This window comes from Numenius arquata, chromosome 7, assembly GCF_964106895.1.
Source record: "Numenius arquata chromosome 7, bNumArq3.hap1.1, whole genome shotgun sequence".
NCBI classification, from domain to species: Eukaryota; Metazoa; Chordata; class Aves; order Charadriiformes; family Scolopacidae; genus Numenius; species Numenius arquata.
Window position 1 is genome coordinate 34095883 of NC_133582.1, and position 17032 is coordinate 34112914.

A 17032-nucleotide genomic window follows, 5' to 3' on the forward strand; every position below is an offset into this window, starting at 1 on the left:
ACGGGGCGGGGCGGGGCGGGAGCGAACCAAGGGGGCCGCGGCGGGAAGGCGCCTCCGCAGCGAAGGCCCGAGAGCCGGTGCTGGCCCAGGCCCGGTTTAGGGCCCGTGTCGCTTCCCCCGGAAGGGCACCCTCGCCCGAGGACAGCGGCGCGACATCGCCCTCGGAGCTGTTCGCACCGGAAAAGCGGGTTTTGGCCCCTGAATCGCGCGGTTACGGAACGATCCGCCCCAGGAGCGCCCAGTAGCACAGTTAGTCGGGTTGGGTTGGGAGGGCGGCCGACCGGCCGTGGTTGAACTGGAGTTGGCGGCGGGAGGGGAAGCTGCAGTGTGGACCCCACGGTAGTGATCTCTATCGATCCTGGCTTAGGTGACAGGACAAAAAGTGCTTCAGGGCTTCATGGTTCAGAACAGTTAAATAACTACACTGGCACCAATGCGGGGGGCAGGAGAGAGGGAGGGGGACTGAGACTTGCAAGAATTAAAAGCGAAGATGCTTGGAGTGTTTTGCTCAAAAGAGACTTTGAACAAACCACCTACTGGTCTATGATCCAGAAAGGGACCAGTTAGGAAGCTATTTAGACCACAACTAAAATGTGTTGTGCATGTAAATACATGAAAACAAATCACGTTCCTTCTTTCTACCTTTTTTCTTTCAAACAGAAGCTAAGATTTCCCATTGTGTGGCTTGCTCTTACAATGGAAACGCTTTGCTAATCTCTGCTTTATAATAAACTGTTACCCTGAAAGAACACAGTAGGTGAATACAGTGGCATCAGCCATTCATAAATAACGCCCATAGCACTGTGGGAGTTGAAGTGAAGCTTCACCAGAAAAAAAAAGGGAAATTACCTCCTTAAAATAAGACCAACTTATTTTATACCACTCCTATTTTTTCTGTTCCATATAAGGGATATGCACAGCCATGTTTATAAAGCGCCCAGGTCCGAGCGTTTCCCTGCCTCAGCAGTCCCGCGTTCCGTGCTTCCCCCCAAGCTGCAGCGGGGGCCGGGGAGGTGAAGGGCCGGAGGAATGCGGGGGGCTCCCTACCCCTCGGGGTGGCGAGCTGGGCTCCTCGCACACAAGGGAGCACAGAGCAAAGCCAGTAAATTTTTGCTCTCCAGGGACAGGGGTCCCCAAGGTTTTGGAAGAAGGCAGAGCAATAAATGGCATGTTTACTGCAATAGGAAAGTGTTACATTAGCAGAACTGATTTTTTGAGGCTTCGCTGTGTGCCTTTAAAAACAAGTGAACTGGGTGGGAAATTACAGAACTGCAGCAATATGCAAAACACTTGTGTGGATGTTTGCTTTTAAGTAAAAGCAAATTGTGCTTAAGATGAATGTAAGATCTTTACCTGCAGGCAAACTCAGTTCTGATGTGAAGGGCAAAGCATGAGGATCCGTTGCTTCTGCTAATTGCTCTGGCTATGTTCTAGGTTCTGGATGTAGGAAATATGAATGACTGGCAGAGGAAAAGCCCTCTAGAGTGGAAAACACTTGTGAACAAAATGGTGAAAGTTGCTGCAGTTGAGAAACATGAATATGAAGGATGGGTCTTAACGGTTGATCCGGTTTCTGCCAGGTAAGTACCAAAACTTTTGTTTCTGTAGAGCTAGGAGAAAACAAGTTTTTCAGGAAGAGAAGAGATCCCAAGACTGAAGCAAACTTATTTCAAGCAACAACTGCAAGTTGGGGCTGCGTGTCCTGTTTTTTTAATTGGCAAGGCCTAAGAGAAAGCAATATTGATGAGGTCAGTTAATCTAAATCCACTTTAATCTCATTCAAAGACTGATAAGTTTGGGGAATGGATAATACCTGGGTTCATGCTGACTTTATTGTGGACCTGAGGTTAGTACTTTAAATGACATCTATGTGTTTAGGACTACTTTTAATAACATACCAAGCCCTGCTTCACAGAGAGAACAGGACTGCCAGAATGTTTTTAATGCTTTAGGTGTTCAAATCCTTATCCTATGTCCGGAGTTCTCACATCAATGTCCTGCTTTCCCCTCCAGCTGGGGAGGGTGGAGTAACTGCTTTGGAGAGGAAGCAGGAAACATCAGCAAGGGCATTGAACAGAAGGTGATACTGATACCTAAAGCAGATTTTAGTATTCCATAAATGGTTAAACTGTAGGGAATGTTCTTTTAGAGAAGAAATGTAGCTATTTTAGTAACCATCCCAAATTGTTTCAAGGACTTAGTAAGATGAGAAAGGATGTATGTGGCCTTGAGAACATGGTGGCCTAAGACAAGGATGCAATAAATATGGACATTGTCTGACAAACAGGTGGTAGCAGGAAGATCATTAGTTTTAATAGCTAATTAAGCAGTTAGAATGTTTTGCCCACGTGAAAAGTGAGCCAAAGGACAGATGAAGAAGATGAAGATTGAGGAAGAAACAACCCTCACTCAAAATGAGGACCACCAGAAGGCATGACTACACATGTCCAAAAGCTCACTATAATATGTAAATGAATTCTTGGAAATGTATGAATATACTAATATACTAATGCATAAAACTAATGTTTTCTTGGAATTATATTGAATACGTATGCCTGCCGTGTATAAATTTGGCTTGATGACAGGATTCGGTGTGCAGAATAGGAGGAGTGATCCCCTGTGCACCCGGTGCCGCAATAAAGAATGCCTGCTTCCTAAAACTTTAAATTGAGTCTTAGAAAGCTTTATCTGCCGGTTTGCGGTAACAGTACTACAGTTCTCTAGTAACTTGAAAACATGGTTTGAAAGGCAGAATGCACCAGGGAATACTCAGAAATTTGGCTCCTTGCTGCCAGAGCTTTTTCATACCTTTTTGGTTGTGAGCTTGTCCTACGTGATCACAAGATGGAGGCTAGAAACTGAAACATCCAGCTTCTGATGTGTTTCAGAAGAATTGGTTGTTGTTTCAACTCTGGAGTAGCTCTGATACTCAAATCTTCTCTCGGAGTTGCTTATTATTTTGGTAGGAAAGATGCACACAGCTGTGAGTGATTCTGGGTGAGGCCCAGGCTAAAATCAAAGCATATCAATGTACATTTCCCAAGAAGCCATTACTTCCAGTAATGGTGGCAACAGTAGATTAGCAAAGTGTTGGCATGAAATTCTGGAATTTTTCTTCTAACAAGAGGGAGAAAATGGTTTCTGATCCTCTTTGTTGATATATGGCGAAGAGAGCCTAGAAATATCCCACCTGTATTTTATGACTTCTGGGATGTAAATACCCTTGGGAGAAGACCAGGCTGCTACAATAGGAGCCTGAACCTGCTGTGCTGTGTTCCCATTGTAATACTCAAGCTATAGTTTTAAGTTAAGAAACTAACAACAGTCATTGAAAAAAAAAAAATTATTCTTTTAGTAATGTTCAATAATTAAATATTAATAATTTGTTATGAAAAGGTTCTAATGTTGTTAGCTGCCACCATCCCCTTCAGCATTCAAAGTGTTGAATGTATGAAAGTACTGAATGTTGGAAGACTTAGGGTTCTTTAGCAAGGTTGGGAATGCTGCTATTTAGATTCCCAGCCCTGTTTTAATGCACGTTTTGCCTTTTTAAAGTAACATTCTGCTTGATAACATCTAGTGTAGTTTCAAATTCAAGTCCAGAAGTTACCCACAAAGCCCCGTATTTCCAGTATTTTCAGGGTATAGCAGCGTGCTTTTCAAGAAAAGTACTCGATGTTGCCTAAATACCTGGGTCACACTGATGCTAATGAGCGCTCACCTCCAAGATTCTTGGCCTGTGTTTCTCAGTCTTCAGTAAAGTGACTCATGCATTCTTCTTTCGTTGGCAGTATTGTCCTTGCAACATTCCTGGAGAATGAAAAAGTGTCCATATCAGTTGTCTTGGGCCATGCGGTCCAGGAGGTCGAAATACTGAGAGAAGGGGACGATGAAATGAAGCAACGGCTTTCTTGCATATTTGCGCCTGAAGAAAGCAAAGCCTACAGCCCAGAGGAACATGAAAGGAGGAAGAACGACTTGAAGACTTGGCTAGAAACAAACCACATCCCTGTAACAGAGCAAGGTGAATCGGGAAGAACACTATGTGTGGCAGGGGTATTAACTATTGACCCACCATACAGCCCAGAAGAGTGCAGCAGCTCCAATGAGATTATTCTGTCTCGAGTTCAAGGCTTGATACAGGGCTATCTTGAAAAACAGCAGTAATGTCTGTTGTTTAAAGCAGTTGTCTTTAGGCATGGGTCTACCCACCCACAGGAACTGTCCTGAGTGTCAATATTCACTATTTACAAAAATGCTGGGGTTAGGTTCTTTGTCTGATTTTTGTATGTTAGGAAAGGGATAAAACAAGCAGCATAAACTAAAAGCACAAAGCATTTTCTATGCACTATTATTTTATTAAAAGCAAGCCATTGTATAATAATGATGTATTAAACTGATATATCAGTTTACTATATCAGTATTAAGTATTTTTTGTAACAGTATTGTGGAAGATGATATATGATAAATTTAAGCTGTGTTCTCCTCTGCCTTTAAAATTAATTATCTAGGCATGTTTATTTGAATTGCTTACCAGATTTTTTTTTTCTGAAAAGGAATTGTGACGCTTGAAATTCCTGAACCGGATGAAAAAATTGTTCAGAAAGTTATTGTTTTTTTTTTTTTTTTTTTTCCCTCACAACTGTTCTCCTGTGCTAGAACATGAATTAAAACGTGGCCCAAGGTTGTAAAATTATTAGGGAAAGTCAGCAGGCAAATACCTGGTTCTAAAAAACATTTCCTATATTTACTATTTTAGAGCAGCAGTGATTGGAAGATATTTGTTCCTTATTGAATTGCAAGAAATTCTCTTTCTAGAGAAGAAATTCTTTGTGTTTCTTAATGCTTTGTTTCTATTTTATGGCAACACACAATGTAAGAATCATGATGTGATTATTTCTGAGATTATTAATCCAGTCAGGAGCCTTTAGAGCCCTCATTTATCTCTTGGTGTATTCATTTGTTCTGTCTTATTATGAGGTAGCAACAAAACACGTTAGTGTGCTCAGATGCATTTGAAAGTCTGTCTAACCCTTGTTAATGAAAGGCCTTCCTCATTCCTTCTATGGTTTATTTAAAATTACTTTGGATTGGCTAGATTCATGCTGACTTTTCTTAAAAATCCTCTACTGTACTTAACGCTCTTGTTGAGAGATATTAGTTGTTTAGCTTAAATAAGTTTTAATTAGAATAAATTATTTAGGGTTATAATATGGTGTGATCTATGCTGTTTGCTTAGTTTTACTTAAAGTAGCTAGATTTGCTGAAGGCTTGAGGCTGCAATAGAATTAATTTTCTTAGTAATCTTCCTAGCAGCTAGTAGACTGCTGTGTTTAGTCTTTTAGTATAAGAAAAATATTGATAACACACAGATGTTTTGCTGGTGTTCTCTCTAAGTCTGGGGCTTTTTCAGTTCCCTGTGTTGTGCCAGCAAGCTCAGGTGCTCAGTAGCATAAACCAGAAGCTGAGGAGGAGGCTACAGCTGCCAGCAAAGACTGGGTCATGCTGATGCTAATGACTCAACAGCCGGCCTGCCTGGACACAGATAAAGAATCCAGGAAGGTTTTAGAAGACCCCAGACCAAAAATCACCATTGGACTAAAAGACGCCTGAACAGGGCGGATGTATAATAGCAGGGATATAATAGGCCAGGGATTTCTTTGTTCCGGGTCCCTTCCTTTTCAGAGACACCCAGCCCACTCTGACCCTGCTGCTGTCTGTACCTTTCAATTAAATTGTTTATTTTTATAAAATCTGGTGACTGAGACGCTGCTGTGGGAAGCGTAATGTGGAGCCTGAAGGAGGGAGTGTGCCTGAGAGTGTGTGTGTGGATTGGGAAGGGGTGTCCATCAGCTCATGCGGGTTGTCCACTGCAAAGGAACCCTGGTCTTGTCTGTGGCAGACCGGGGTGGTGTGTGTGCCACTTCTGGGACAGGGTGTGAATGCTCAGGCAGCGGTTTCTCTAACATTCTGTGTGTCGTGTGTCTCCCTGAGAAGGTTGGTAGATGCCAATGCACAAATGCTTCAGCTGCCTGTCTGGGGGAGGGGACTGACTGGGCAATCCCCCTGGTGCTCCAGGGCACCCAGCTGGGATGTATTTGGCATGAGAGCTGGCATCAGGTCAAACTTCATTAGAGATTTAAGAACTATTTAATAATGCCTTGTAACAAGGAGCGCAAAGTCTACTCACGAGGGAATAAGGAGCCCAGCAGGCTCTTTCGCTTCCAGTCCCAGCAAGGCCAGGAGCTGAGTTACTGAGGGGTGATGACCGGGAACTCGTGTTCCCATCTCCTCTGCACCACCCTGCCTTCCTCACAGCCGGGCGCACTCTGGGGAGAGCTCTCGCGTGGGGCTGCCTTGGAGCGAGTGACGATGGCCTGTGCCCGTGGGGAGCCTCGCCCACACCAGGAGCGCCAAGGGAGGCACGTTGCTGTGGCCGCAATGCCGGTAGGCCCCGTACGGCCGGCAGCCTCAGAGGGAACCCCGCAAGCAGGGTGCGCCCCGGCCAGGCTGCACCGCTGAGAAGCGGCGCCACGTTCTCGCGAGACACGCCCGCGCCCGAGGAGCGGGGTGGCCGGGCCCCCGCCCCCACGCGGCGACCCCGCCCCCACGCGGCGACCCCGCCCCCACGCGGCGACCCCGCCCCCACGCGGCGACCCCGCCCCCACGCGGCGACCCCGCCCCCGTTGCCGAGCGACCAGGGGCCGCCCCCCGTGTGGCGGCCGGAGCGCGGGGCGCAGGCGCGGCGGCAGCTTCCTCTATATAAAGGTCGTGCGCGGGGCGGGCCTGTCCCTGGGAAGATGTCGCGCTACGGGCGATACGGTATGGGGGCTGGGGCACGGGCCGGCCGAACCGGGGGCGTAGGACGTCGTCGTTCGCGCCGCGCTGAAGACGGGAGTAGGCGGCCGTTGCGCCGGGCAGGCGGCTGTGAGAGGAGGTGGCGCCGAGGGGCTGAGGAGGGAGGCGCTGCGGGCAGGCCGCCGCCGCCCTGGGGACGCGGGCCCGCTGAAGAGCAAACCCAAACGGGGAATTGGTGGGAGGAGGGACGGCGCGGCGGCGGAGGGAACCCACCAAAATGGAGGCGGTGTCAAAGATGGCGGCGGGCGGCGGGGGGAGGGGCGGTGGCAGGGGCGCCGCGCGGGCCGCCTGCTCAGCGCGCGCCTGCGCGCTGCGGGCACTGTGCGGGGCCAGCCCCGATCCTGACATGGCGTCCCTCCCGGCAGAGACCAAGGTGTACGTGGGGAACCTGGGCACGGGCGCGGGCAAGGGCGAGCTGGAGAGAGCCTTCAGCTACTATGGGCCCCTGAGAACTGTGTGGATCGCGAGGAACCCGCCGGGGTTTGCCTTCGTGGAGTTTGAAGACCCGAGGGATGCTGAGGATGCTGTGCTCGGCCTCGATGGGAAGTATGTGCACGCCTAAAATCTTCCTGACTGCTCTGTCTGCAGTTCTGACCTCCTCAGCCCACACCAATCACTGATAGCTGTTCTGTGTGCAGCGAGCACATGGGAGTAAGGTATTCCTGTGTTTAATACATACCGTGTATTGCAGGATAATATGTGGCTCCAGGGTGAGAGTGGAAGTGTCAACAGGGATGCCTCGTCGCTCTCGTTATGACAGGCCTCCTGCACGTCGCCCCTTTGACCCTAACGACAGATGCTATGAGTGTGGTGAGAAAGGCCACTATGCTTATGATTGTCACCGCTATAGTCGCCGAAGGAGGAGCAGGTATGTGTGGGGCCAGAGCGACTGGGTTGCTTCACCGGTGTGCTTTTGTGTAGCTCTTGTTAGCAAAGAACAGAATGTTACACCAGTTTTAACTCTTAATGTTGTAAGTCAACAGGTATATATCACTTTTTTTTTTTGCTAATACATATGAAATGTTAATATCTTAATAATCAACCTGGTCAAAACCTTTCAGGTTTCTTCGTTTGAGTCAGTCGCCTTGATTCAGAATGTCACGAGCCTTAAGATTTCATGCTGAGGCGCCTTGCAAATCCGACACTTAAGATCCTCCTAGACCTTGAGGTGATCAGCATAAGAGGCCAGATCCCCTCGAGCCATCTACACGTAGCTTCACCTTATTCTTTAAGGGCAGAAAATTTGAGACGGTGATCGCCGTAACAGTAAATTTGGCTTTCAATTGGGGCCCCCCTCCGGTTTAGAAAGAGGAACACCAGATTGACCACATTCCCACCTAGAAAAATCTTCTTGCGTCAATCAAGCCTCACCCTGGCTCATTGGGCTGTCAGTTTGATCGTCGTTAGATTGAAGAGAACACCTAGATGCAGCGATCGGCTATAGATACTTCTAGACCGTCTAGATCTGCTAGACCTTGGGCCAAAGAGGGTCGACCTGCAAACTTGCAAGGTTTATTTTAAATACGCATTACAGTGTTTTCTATTCTAATGTAATTCTGCAATGTAATTCAGCTTTTAACATTTTTCTAGGTAGTAAAATGCCAAGACGAGTAGGCCCAGAGATTTTTCAACTGACAGATGCTAGTGGTGTGGTTTTTGTTGTTTTGGTTTGGTTTTTTTGGTTTTTTTTTTTTTGGGTTTTTTTGTTTGTTTGTTTTTCTTTCTTTTTAGTTGTCTGAAATCAGTTTTGACTTCAGCAGGGCCTCACGTGCACTGATTTCTGCAGCTGTTTCCTGATACCTGTTTTCTCTAACCTAAAACCAGGTCGCGGTCTAGATCCCGTTCAAGGTCCCGTGGAAGAAGGTATTCTCGGTCACGCAGTCGGAGTCGTGGTAGGAGGTAGTATTCTGGCTGTTGTGTTTTTGTACTTTTTCTTACTTTTCCCTTTGTTCCACTGCTTTCTGCAACCTTGTGAAAAAGTACCTTTCAGTCATTCTGGTGTTTTTTTCTCTTTGTTTTGTAGATCAAGGTCAGCTTCCTACCGCAGGTCTAGGTCAGTCTCTCCTCGCAGGTATAGATCATTTTCACCCCGCAGATCTCGGTCTGGTTCTTTAAGGAGGTCAAGGTATGTGTTTTCTAGTAAGGCCACACCATTGTTGAAGGAAGCATAGCTGTTGGACTTAAATCTGTAATTTGCAGTTCATGTGTTTACAGGAACCTTTGTGGTGATACGTCCCTGAGAGCTACTCTGAATACTTTCTTTGAAGTTAAAAACTTAATTTTGGAACTGTTATTTCTGTGTTTGTTTTTTTTTTTAATACTGTACCAAAGTTGATCTATGGTTAAGGTTTCCTACTCGCCTTCCAGGATACAGACAGTAGTTATGCTTAGTTGATTAGGGCAGTGGGATTTCTTATGTGGGTGGTAGTACTGGGCCAAATGTACTACAGTTAAATAGAATGAAATAAAAGTTGTTTACTTCTGCAAAACTAATAGTTGTAACAAAATTCTCCGAGGTGGGTATCATAGAAGTTAAAGAATAGTATCTCAGCTCGTCATTATGTATGAATCATGGTGTAGTAGTTGAGCTTTCACTGCTTTTTTTCTAGATCTAGGTCCAGATCACGCTCAAGGTCCCGGTCTGTTGCATGGCCTCGAAGCAGGTAAGCTTTATTTCAAATCAGTAATAGTTTTGGGGTTTTTTGGGGGATTGGGTGTTGGGTTTTTTTCTTCCCCTGGGGAATTTGGCTGGAAGGGGTTAGAAGGTTGTGTAGCATGGCAATATTTGTGCTTAACATTAATAATTTATGCCTTTTCAGAGATTAAAGTAGTGGTCATTCCCTTGTAATAAACATAAGGTTTTTTGGTCTGTGGCTACTACATGCATATGTAGCCATAAACAAAGCATAGACATGTGTGCGACCAGCACTGGCAGTACACAGGAACAGTGACAAAACCATGGATGAAATGCAAAGAGTAAATTTTTTTGTTATCTTGCCAACCAGGGGATCCCCAGGCAGAGACACACAAGTGCGAACATAAGCACTATAGGCTTTGATCCCTGCTAGAGGATCAACAAACCTGCTGGCTTTACCTGTTTATCAGGGGTTGGCGCAGGCGTAGGTGACTGCTCTGCATTGGTCTTTCCCACAGCAGGGCGGGAATCTCAGGCATATTCCATAGGGTGCCTCTGAGTCTGTCACAGCCCTGGGTTACCTAAACACAGATGTTGTACTTGTCCAACACACAAGGCTAAACAACAATTAGTATGATAAGTGTTTTTCAACACCCCAGCTGCAAATCACTTGAGCCTGTTTACAGTCTTCCTTGCCAATCTTTGTGGGTATTTTCCCACAATATGATTTAAAGTCCGTGGGGAGAAGTTTTGAAAACCAGTTAATGCCTATGCACGTTAATGCCTATGCACGTAGAGAATGCTTGACCTTGTGTCCTGCAGGAAATGCTGCTTAGTTTTTTCTTGGCATGTTTGGGTTTTTTTGTAAATCCCAAATCCTGGGAAGGGTTGGGGCGGTGATGATAAGGTTGCCAATGTGATAGACATGAGAGCTTCTAAGTTGGAAGTTGTCTTTTGTTTTGCATTAGAACAGGGAAGATATTTTTAGGGGTCTGCCTGCTACTTTAGGGCTTGTACATTGAGCCTTTAAGGGGATGGTTATTACTAGAGCTGTCCTGATTTATTACTCATAGAGGCCTGTAATGCAGGGGGTGACTAGCCAGGCTCAAATTGCGTGCTGCTACTGTGGAAGAGTCTGGATACTGATGATGTTGTTTGGTGACTACTAGTCCTGGGACAGTTGTGTTCCTGCAGGAAAGACTTTGCAACTCATGTTGAAATTCCTGAGAAATGCTGACTTTGCAGTCAGCAAAGGTCTGCAGTTGCAGTGGTGAGAAGTGGTCATTCAGGACTGAAGTCACAGAAGCATTGTGAAAACTCTTTTCTTTATTAGCCAGTGCTGGTACTCCGCTAATACAGAAAAACACTAGTACATGAGCTGCTTCTAGAGCTTTTGCTCTTCAGTCCTGCTTTGTTGCTGTGCCTCTCAGAGGATTTGCAATCGGTTCTTGCAGTGCGATGATTGCTGCCTTACTGTATTTCTTACCAAAGGAAACCATGTTTATGCTACAAAACACAAGTTCTGTGTAGTTGTCAGCAACTCCATCCACAAAATTGCTGGTTATAGTGTTAGGAACTGTAAGAGATGAGTGACTAGGAAGGTTTCAAAGCAGTGGCACTTAACTCTTTGTTTACCTTATGCCAAGAGTGTCCACATAGTATTTCTATAAGTTAACAGGCTGTGTAAAGGTGAATCTTGATTACCTTTTAAAAACAGTTCTGAGCAGAAGCAGAGTAAAAGTTTCTTACTACTTTTTGGCCAATTCTGTTAAACAACTGTCTGTCTTAAACACTGAACTTTCTGATGTTCAGTAATACCACATGCCTGAGTTCTGAAGCTCTGACACTTTTTTTTTTTTTAAAGTAATAGCTAATAGTGGGGTTGGTAATGTAACACAGTAAATGTGGGAATAAAGTCTCACTGAGTAGATTTTAATTCATAAGATGAACTGGGAATAGTTTACACATTAGCAGCCAGATATTGAAGAGAAAACTGAAATGCCGTTTTCATGGAGAGAACTGATGAAAAAGCTATGTTATAGTTGAATAAAAGTGGCGCTGGGAACTTGATCGGAGGGGTATGTCAGCTCTTCAGCACACAGGCCTGATTCTAGGCTCTTAACATGCTATTAAAGGTGTTTTCAGACGGCACTTGAAACTACTCTTTCCTTTACAGAAGGGATACTGTGGGGAGAAGGTCTGGGAGCCTGGCGCAGGGTTTTCTGTTTTGTGAAAGTGGTAGCTGAAGCTTTGCTGGGGAGCTTCTTGTGCTTGTACTCATCTTCTGATAAGTGAAGTCTCTGGAATCAGAGCTAAAGGATTCTTCTGAAATGTCACAAGAGAAGTCTGCAGCACCAGAGCCTTCCCTCTCTGCTTTGTGATGCTATGTAGTATGAATTTGCTGTTGCTTGTTAGCTAACTTTCACTGTATGTGCATGCCACTGGCTGCTTTGCTGAGCTTTATTTTTCTCCTGTTGTAGGTCTGGGTCCCATGGTAGATCTAAATCTGGCTTACCTGCTAAAAGGTGAGCGTATATACAAGTAGCACTCCGTATTTTTATTTATTTATTTTTTTTGGTCAAGATTCAAAATTTCTGCTTGGACCAGTAGTTCAGTTGCATGTGGAAGAGGTGTTTTTTTGTTGTGGGTTTTTTGTTTGGTTGGTTTTGTTGGTTTTGTGTTTGGGTTTTGTTGGTTTTTTTAATAGCTGATTTTAAAATATTCTTCATACATTATTTTTATGGGGTTTTTATAGCTGATTTTTTTGTGGGACAGTAGGCAGTTCTTTGAGAAGGATTGTGGATACAGGGTTTTGTTCAACTCATGATCATGACAAAAAATATTTTTGACAGGATTTGGGGCGTGTCTTTCCCTACTTTTGTTCTAAACTGTCTGTAGTTCTCGGTCTTTCTAAATCTCCTCTACTTGATTCGCTGCTCCTGCTTTGCAGGGTTCCTGTGGTCATTTTATAGCTACTTTGAACTTACGTGTTGCTCTTTACCTGAGGGCTCTGGCTTTCAGCAGTTTTCCTTCTCCACTGCAGCTTCTTGCTTAAAGTAATTGTGTATACTTGCTATCAGCATTAAGGGTGGTGTCTTTTAATGTGTTTAACAACATGAAACTGTTCTTACTGTTTTTTAATGGTCAAAAGTGGTTGAGTGTACACAAGTTCACCACATTGATTGTTTTGGTTTGTGTTTGTGTTTTGTTTTTTTTAAACAGTCGCTCAAAGTCCAGATCACCATCTCCAAAGAGAAGGTAGGAATATCTTAAAACCAGTGTGTGCCATACAGTTACATAGAACTAGTGTCTGGAGTGATTGCTATAGAAGTTAACTTGTGCAAGGATAAAAGCTTAAAGGTTTTTACTCATCTTAATTTGTGAACTAAACTATGGAAAGATGAAGTTTTATGGGCACTTCCTACCACTGGTAGTCAGAACTTCATGATAGTAAGGGACCTACTTCAATGAAATTTTAAAGGGCAACAGAAAACATGGGCAAGTGACAATCAACTATCCCAAAGTTCCTGAGGAACTCAGAATCTGGAAAAGGTGTAATGTAAGGTATGGAGCAAACCACTGATAAGTTGTAGGATTAAATTCCTGCTGGTGGCTCCTCACAGCTGGCTCTCGCTCAGCAAAGCTTGGCAGCTGTACAACTACGCACTGTGAAGTAAGAAGCAAGCTTTCCTGTGTAACCAGAGAAGTATGTGCTGGAATTTAACTAGTCTGAGACAGTGCCTCATGGCTAGCCCTAGACTGGAACTGTGTAGATTCTGGTAGAGTAAGAATTCCTCTGCACAGCTGGAGCGCAGGCTCCAAGGTGCTTTCTGAACAGGCTCAATGACTGACCTAGCTGTCACACCTGATGTCTCTTATATTGCCTGCCCTTTTCAAGCTCAAAGCAGTTGTTACTTACAAAGGTGTAAAATAGAACACTTCTGTCATTATTCATGAACTAAAAATGAAAACTGTGGGGAGGGGTATTATGAGGCAGGGGAGAGGGCTCCTGAGCAGAGGAAACCTGGGGTAGCACTCACAGTTTCTGTTGCTTTTGCTGTAGGAGTTGCTTTTAATCTTTTTCTTTCCCTTTCAGTCATTCACCATCAGGAAGCCCTTGAAGGAGTGCAAGTCCTGAAACAATGGGTTCAAATTTAAAAAAGTTTAAGAAGAAAATTTATTTTGTTTACATTATTATAAGGGATTTTGTGGTGTCTTTATAAATGTAAGGGCTTACTCCTAGAAGGCTGTTTCTATTGACTAACAATTGGCATGAATCTGGATCTTTAAAAAGTCTTATTAGTAGACTAATGCAAAACTCTTGTTGTGTTAACGTTCTGTGATCTGGAAATGTTGGGCTTTTTTTATTGGTGCATTGAAATAAACTGTGCATTTCTAACTAAGAAATATTTTTGTGATAACCCTGCTGTTTCTGTTAATATTTGGGTAGCTGGAGCAGGTCAGGTGTTCCTGTGTTGAAAAGCAGGAGGCAGGCTGTTAGAGGCACTGGTGAATGGAGTGCAGCACAGGAGCCAGTTGTTGGCTGTTGCACAGGCCTGTTGTAGGATGTCCTATAGAGCACCGGTCCCAGAGAGGAGTTACCGGTACCAGCTGTCATTCTTACTGTTCGGTCTTGAGTGTTGTGGTGATCTGTACCTTGTGTTTTTATTTGCACCTCCTCAAAGTACTCAGTGAAGCTGAAAACCTGTCTGGCTGATTTGACTTACAAAAATGTCTACAAAGGGCATTAACAGATGGAAAAAACAAGGAATGTGTCAAAGCTGGTCTGTCTCACCTGAAGGTATTTGGAATACTTCTGGAATGTAAACTATTGAAGTAACTATATTTAGAAATCTTGTTTTATGTCCTGGTTGTCCAAATAAGTATTCTTTATGATACTTAGGTTAAATTGGCAGTTCTGGTGCAGAAGATAATACATTTAGATAGTCTTTTCAGGAAAATTAATTTTTTTCTTACGGATTCACAAGCAGAACCTGCAGGTCGTGTTTAAGCAGCAGTACATTTGGGGAATTAAGAACTCACGTTACACCCATCTGACTTGATCTGCCTGGTCCCATCTTCTCCTTTGGCAGTGGTTTAACCAAGGGACTGGCTGTTGTCCTGATAGGTTGTTGCTTTAGGAAACTGGACTGTAGCTGCTTGTATACAGATGGTCCCCATTTCATCACAGGTCACCGAAGGATTTAATACAAGTATGATAAACTAGCGCAAGGTATTTGCCAGTTTGATTTTTGTTTGCAGCTTTGGCTGTTATCAGACTAGTAAAGAAATCAGAGTGCCACATGATTGACTAAAAGTCTTCCTTAGAGTATGTTCTGGCCTATATTGCTGTATCTTACAGCAATTCTCTTGGGGCTTCTAGTTTTTCAGCAGTGGCTTGCAGCTCTATTCTGCTTGCACACTCAGCCACAGGTTTTTAGATGAGTTTTGGTCATCGTTGCTTTATAAGATGTCCAGGTATTTAAAAAATGATAACCCCTATACATGAATTCACAAAGACTCTTCCTGTGTACTGCAGCGTGTGTTTTGTCTCTTCCCTCCTCCCCTCTCTCCCCCATGTTTGTACATTGTAGAGCATCGGTGCTTAGTAGGATAAGTGGCTTCTTGCTGATGATGCTGCAATTAATATTGTTGTAACCATAGTCCATTATAAGCTGCAGAAAAGGGAGCTGGAAGCAACAGCATTAAACTAGGGTGACCCAAAAGTCACTGCTAACCATTGCTGGGGTGAGTATCCCTTCCCTCTGCCACACTGCCATTAACTTGTAGTATGTGTAAAATTATCCCCTGCAACAGTACTTCTAATAGGGGGTAGCTTTTTCTCTTTCTTCGTTCTGTACTGCTGAAGCAAGCTGACTCCACAATAAACCTGTAGACTAAAACTCTAGTGATACCTTTCTTTTTCAGTTCCACTTGGAATCATAGAATTGTCTAGATTGGAAGGGACCTTTTGAGTCCAGCTGTCAACCTACTGCTGACAAGAACCACCACTAACCCATATCACCGTGTCTACCCATCTTTTCAATACCTCCAGGGATAGTGACTCCACCACTTCCCTGGGCAGCCTCTTCCAAGGCTTGACAACCCTTTCAGTGTAAAAAAATTTTCCCAATATCAATCCTGGACCTCCCCTGGTGTAACTTGAGGCTGTTTCCTCTTGTCCTATCGCCTGTTCCTTGGGAGAAGAGATCGACACACACACACACACCCCGGCTACACCCTCCTTTCAGGGAGTTGTAGAGAGCGAGGTCTCCCCTCAGCCTCCTTTTCTCCAGCCTTAACACCCCCAGCTCCCTCAGGTGCTCCTCACAAGAGTGGTGCTCCAGACCCTTCACCAGCTCTGTTGCCCTTCTCTGGACACGGTCCAGCCCCTCAATGTCTTTCCTGTTGTGAGGGGCCCAAAACTGGACCCAGCACTCGAGGTGAGGCCTCACCAGTGCCCAGTACAGGGGGATGGTCCAGTCCCGCTGGCCACACTGTTCCTGACACAGGCCAGGATGCTGTTGGCTTTCCTGGCCACACTGCTGGCTCATATTCAGCTGGCTGTTGGCCAACACTCCAGCTCTCCAGCCACTCTTCCTCCAGCCTGTAGCGCTGCATGGTGTTGGTGTGACCCAAGTGCAGGACCCGGCACTTGGCCTTGTTGAACCTCATCCCATTGGCCTTGGCCCATGGATCCAGCCTGTCCAGATCCCTCTGCAAAGCCTTCCTACCCTCCAGCAGGTTGACACTCCCACCCAATTTGGTGTCCTCTGCAAACTTACTGAGGGTGCACTCGATCCCCTTATCCAGATCATTGATGAAGATGTTAAAGAGAGCCGGCCCCAGTACCAAGCCCTGGGGGACACCACTCGTGACCGGACGCCAACTGGATTTAACTCCATTCACCACCGCTCTCTGGGGCTGGCCTCCAGCCAGGTTTTAACCCAGTGGGGAGTCCTCCCACCCAAGCCATGGGCAGCCAGTTTCTCCAGGAGGATACTGTGGGAGACTGTATCAAAGGCCTTACTAAAGCTCAGGTAAACAACATCCACAGCCTTTCCCTCATCCACCAAGCAGGTCACTTTGTCACAGAAGGAGATCAGGTTTGTCAAGCAGGACCTGCCCCTCATGAACCCGTGCTGGCTGGGCCTGATCACCTGGGTGTCCTTCATGTGCTGCATAATGGCACTCAGGATGATCTGTTCATGACCTTCCCCAGACACCGAGGTCAGACTGACAGGCCTGTAGTTCCCCGAATCATCCTTCCAACCTTTTTTGTGTACGGGTGTCACATTTGCTAGACACCAGTCAGCTGGGACCTCCCCAGTTTGCCAGGACTGCTGGTAACTGATGGAAAGTGGCTCAGTGAGCCCTTCCGCCAGCTCCCTCAGTACCCTCGGGTGGATCCCATCTGGTGCCATAGAGTTGTCTATATCCAGGTGTTGGAGCAGGTCCCTCACCATCTCCCCTTGGATTACGGGGGCTTCATTCTGCTCCCCACCCCTCTCTGCTTGCTCAGGGGTCTGGGAACTCAGG

At 45.4% G+C, this 17032-nt stretch overlaps 2 protein-coding genes across 6 annotated transcripts; both read left to right on the plus strand.

Annotated features, from left to right (window-relative positions):
- Positions 1-18: 18 nt before the first annotated feature.
- On the plus strand, positions 19-5749 carry GEMIN6 (gem nuclear organelle associated protein 6). The gene is made up of 3 exons (XM_074151032.1): positions 19-249; positions 1435-1580; positions 3792-5749. The coding sequence occupies exons 2-3, from the start codon at positions 1453-1455 to the stop codon at positions 4165-4167; spliced, it is 504 nt and encodes a 167-aa protein (XP_074007133.1). The 5' UTR covers positions 19-249; positions 1435-1452; the 3' UTR covers positions 4168-5749.
- A 942-nt stretch (positions 5750-6691) lies between these two features.
- LOC141466933 (serine/arginine-rich splicing factor 7-like) lies at positions 6692-15392 on the plus strand. 5 transcript variants are annotated; one of them, XM_074151103.1, is made up of 10 exons: positions 6801-6822; positions 6902-6907; positions 7224-7404; positions 7550-7726; positions 8683-8757; positions 8882-8989; positions 9233-9235; positions 9468-9521; positions 12716-12751; positions 13590-15386. In XM_074151103.1, exons 1-10 carry the CDS (start codon positions 6801-6803, stop codon positions 13612-13614), a joined length of 687 nt encoding a protein of 228 aa, XP_074007204.1. In that variant the 3' UTR covers positions 13615-15386. The 5 variants fall into 5 exon arrangements, with proteins under 5 accessions (XP_074007202.1, XP_074007206.1, XP_074007204.1 ...); XM_074151101.1 differs by lacking the exons at positions 6902-6907; positions 9233-9235 and adding an exon at positions 11974-12018 and having other exon boundaries at positions 6692-6822; positions 8882-8983; positions 13590-15392; XM_074151104.1 differs by lacking the exon at positions 9233-9235 and having other exon boundaries at positions 8882-8983; positions 13590-15392.
- The last annotated feature ends 1640 nt before the right edge of the window (positions 15393-17032 follow it).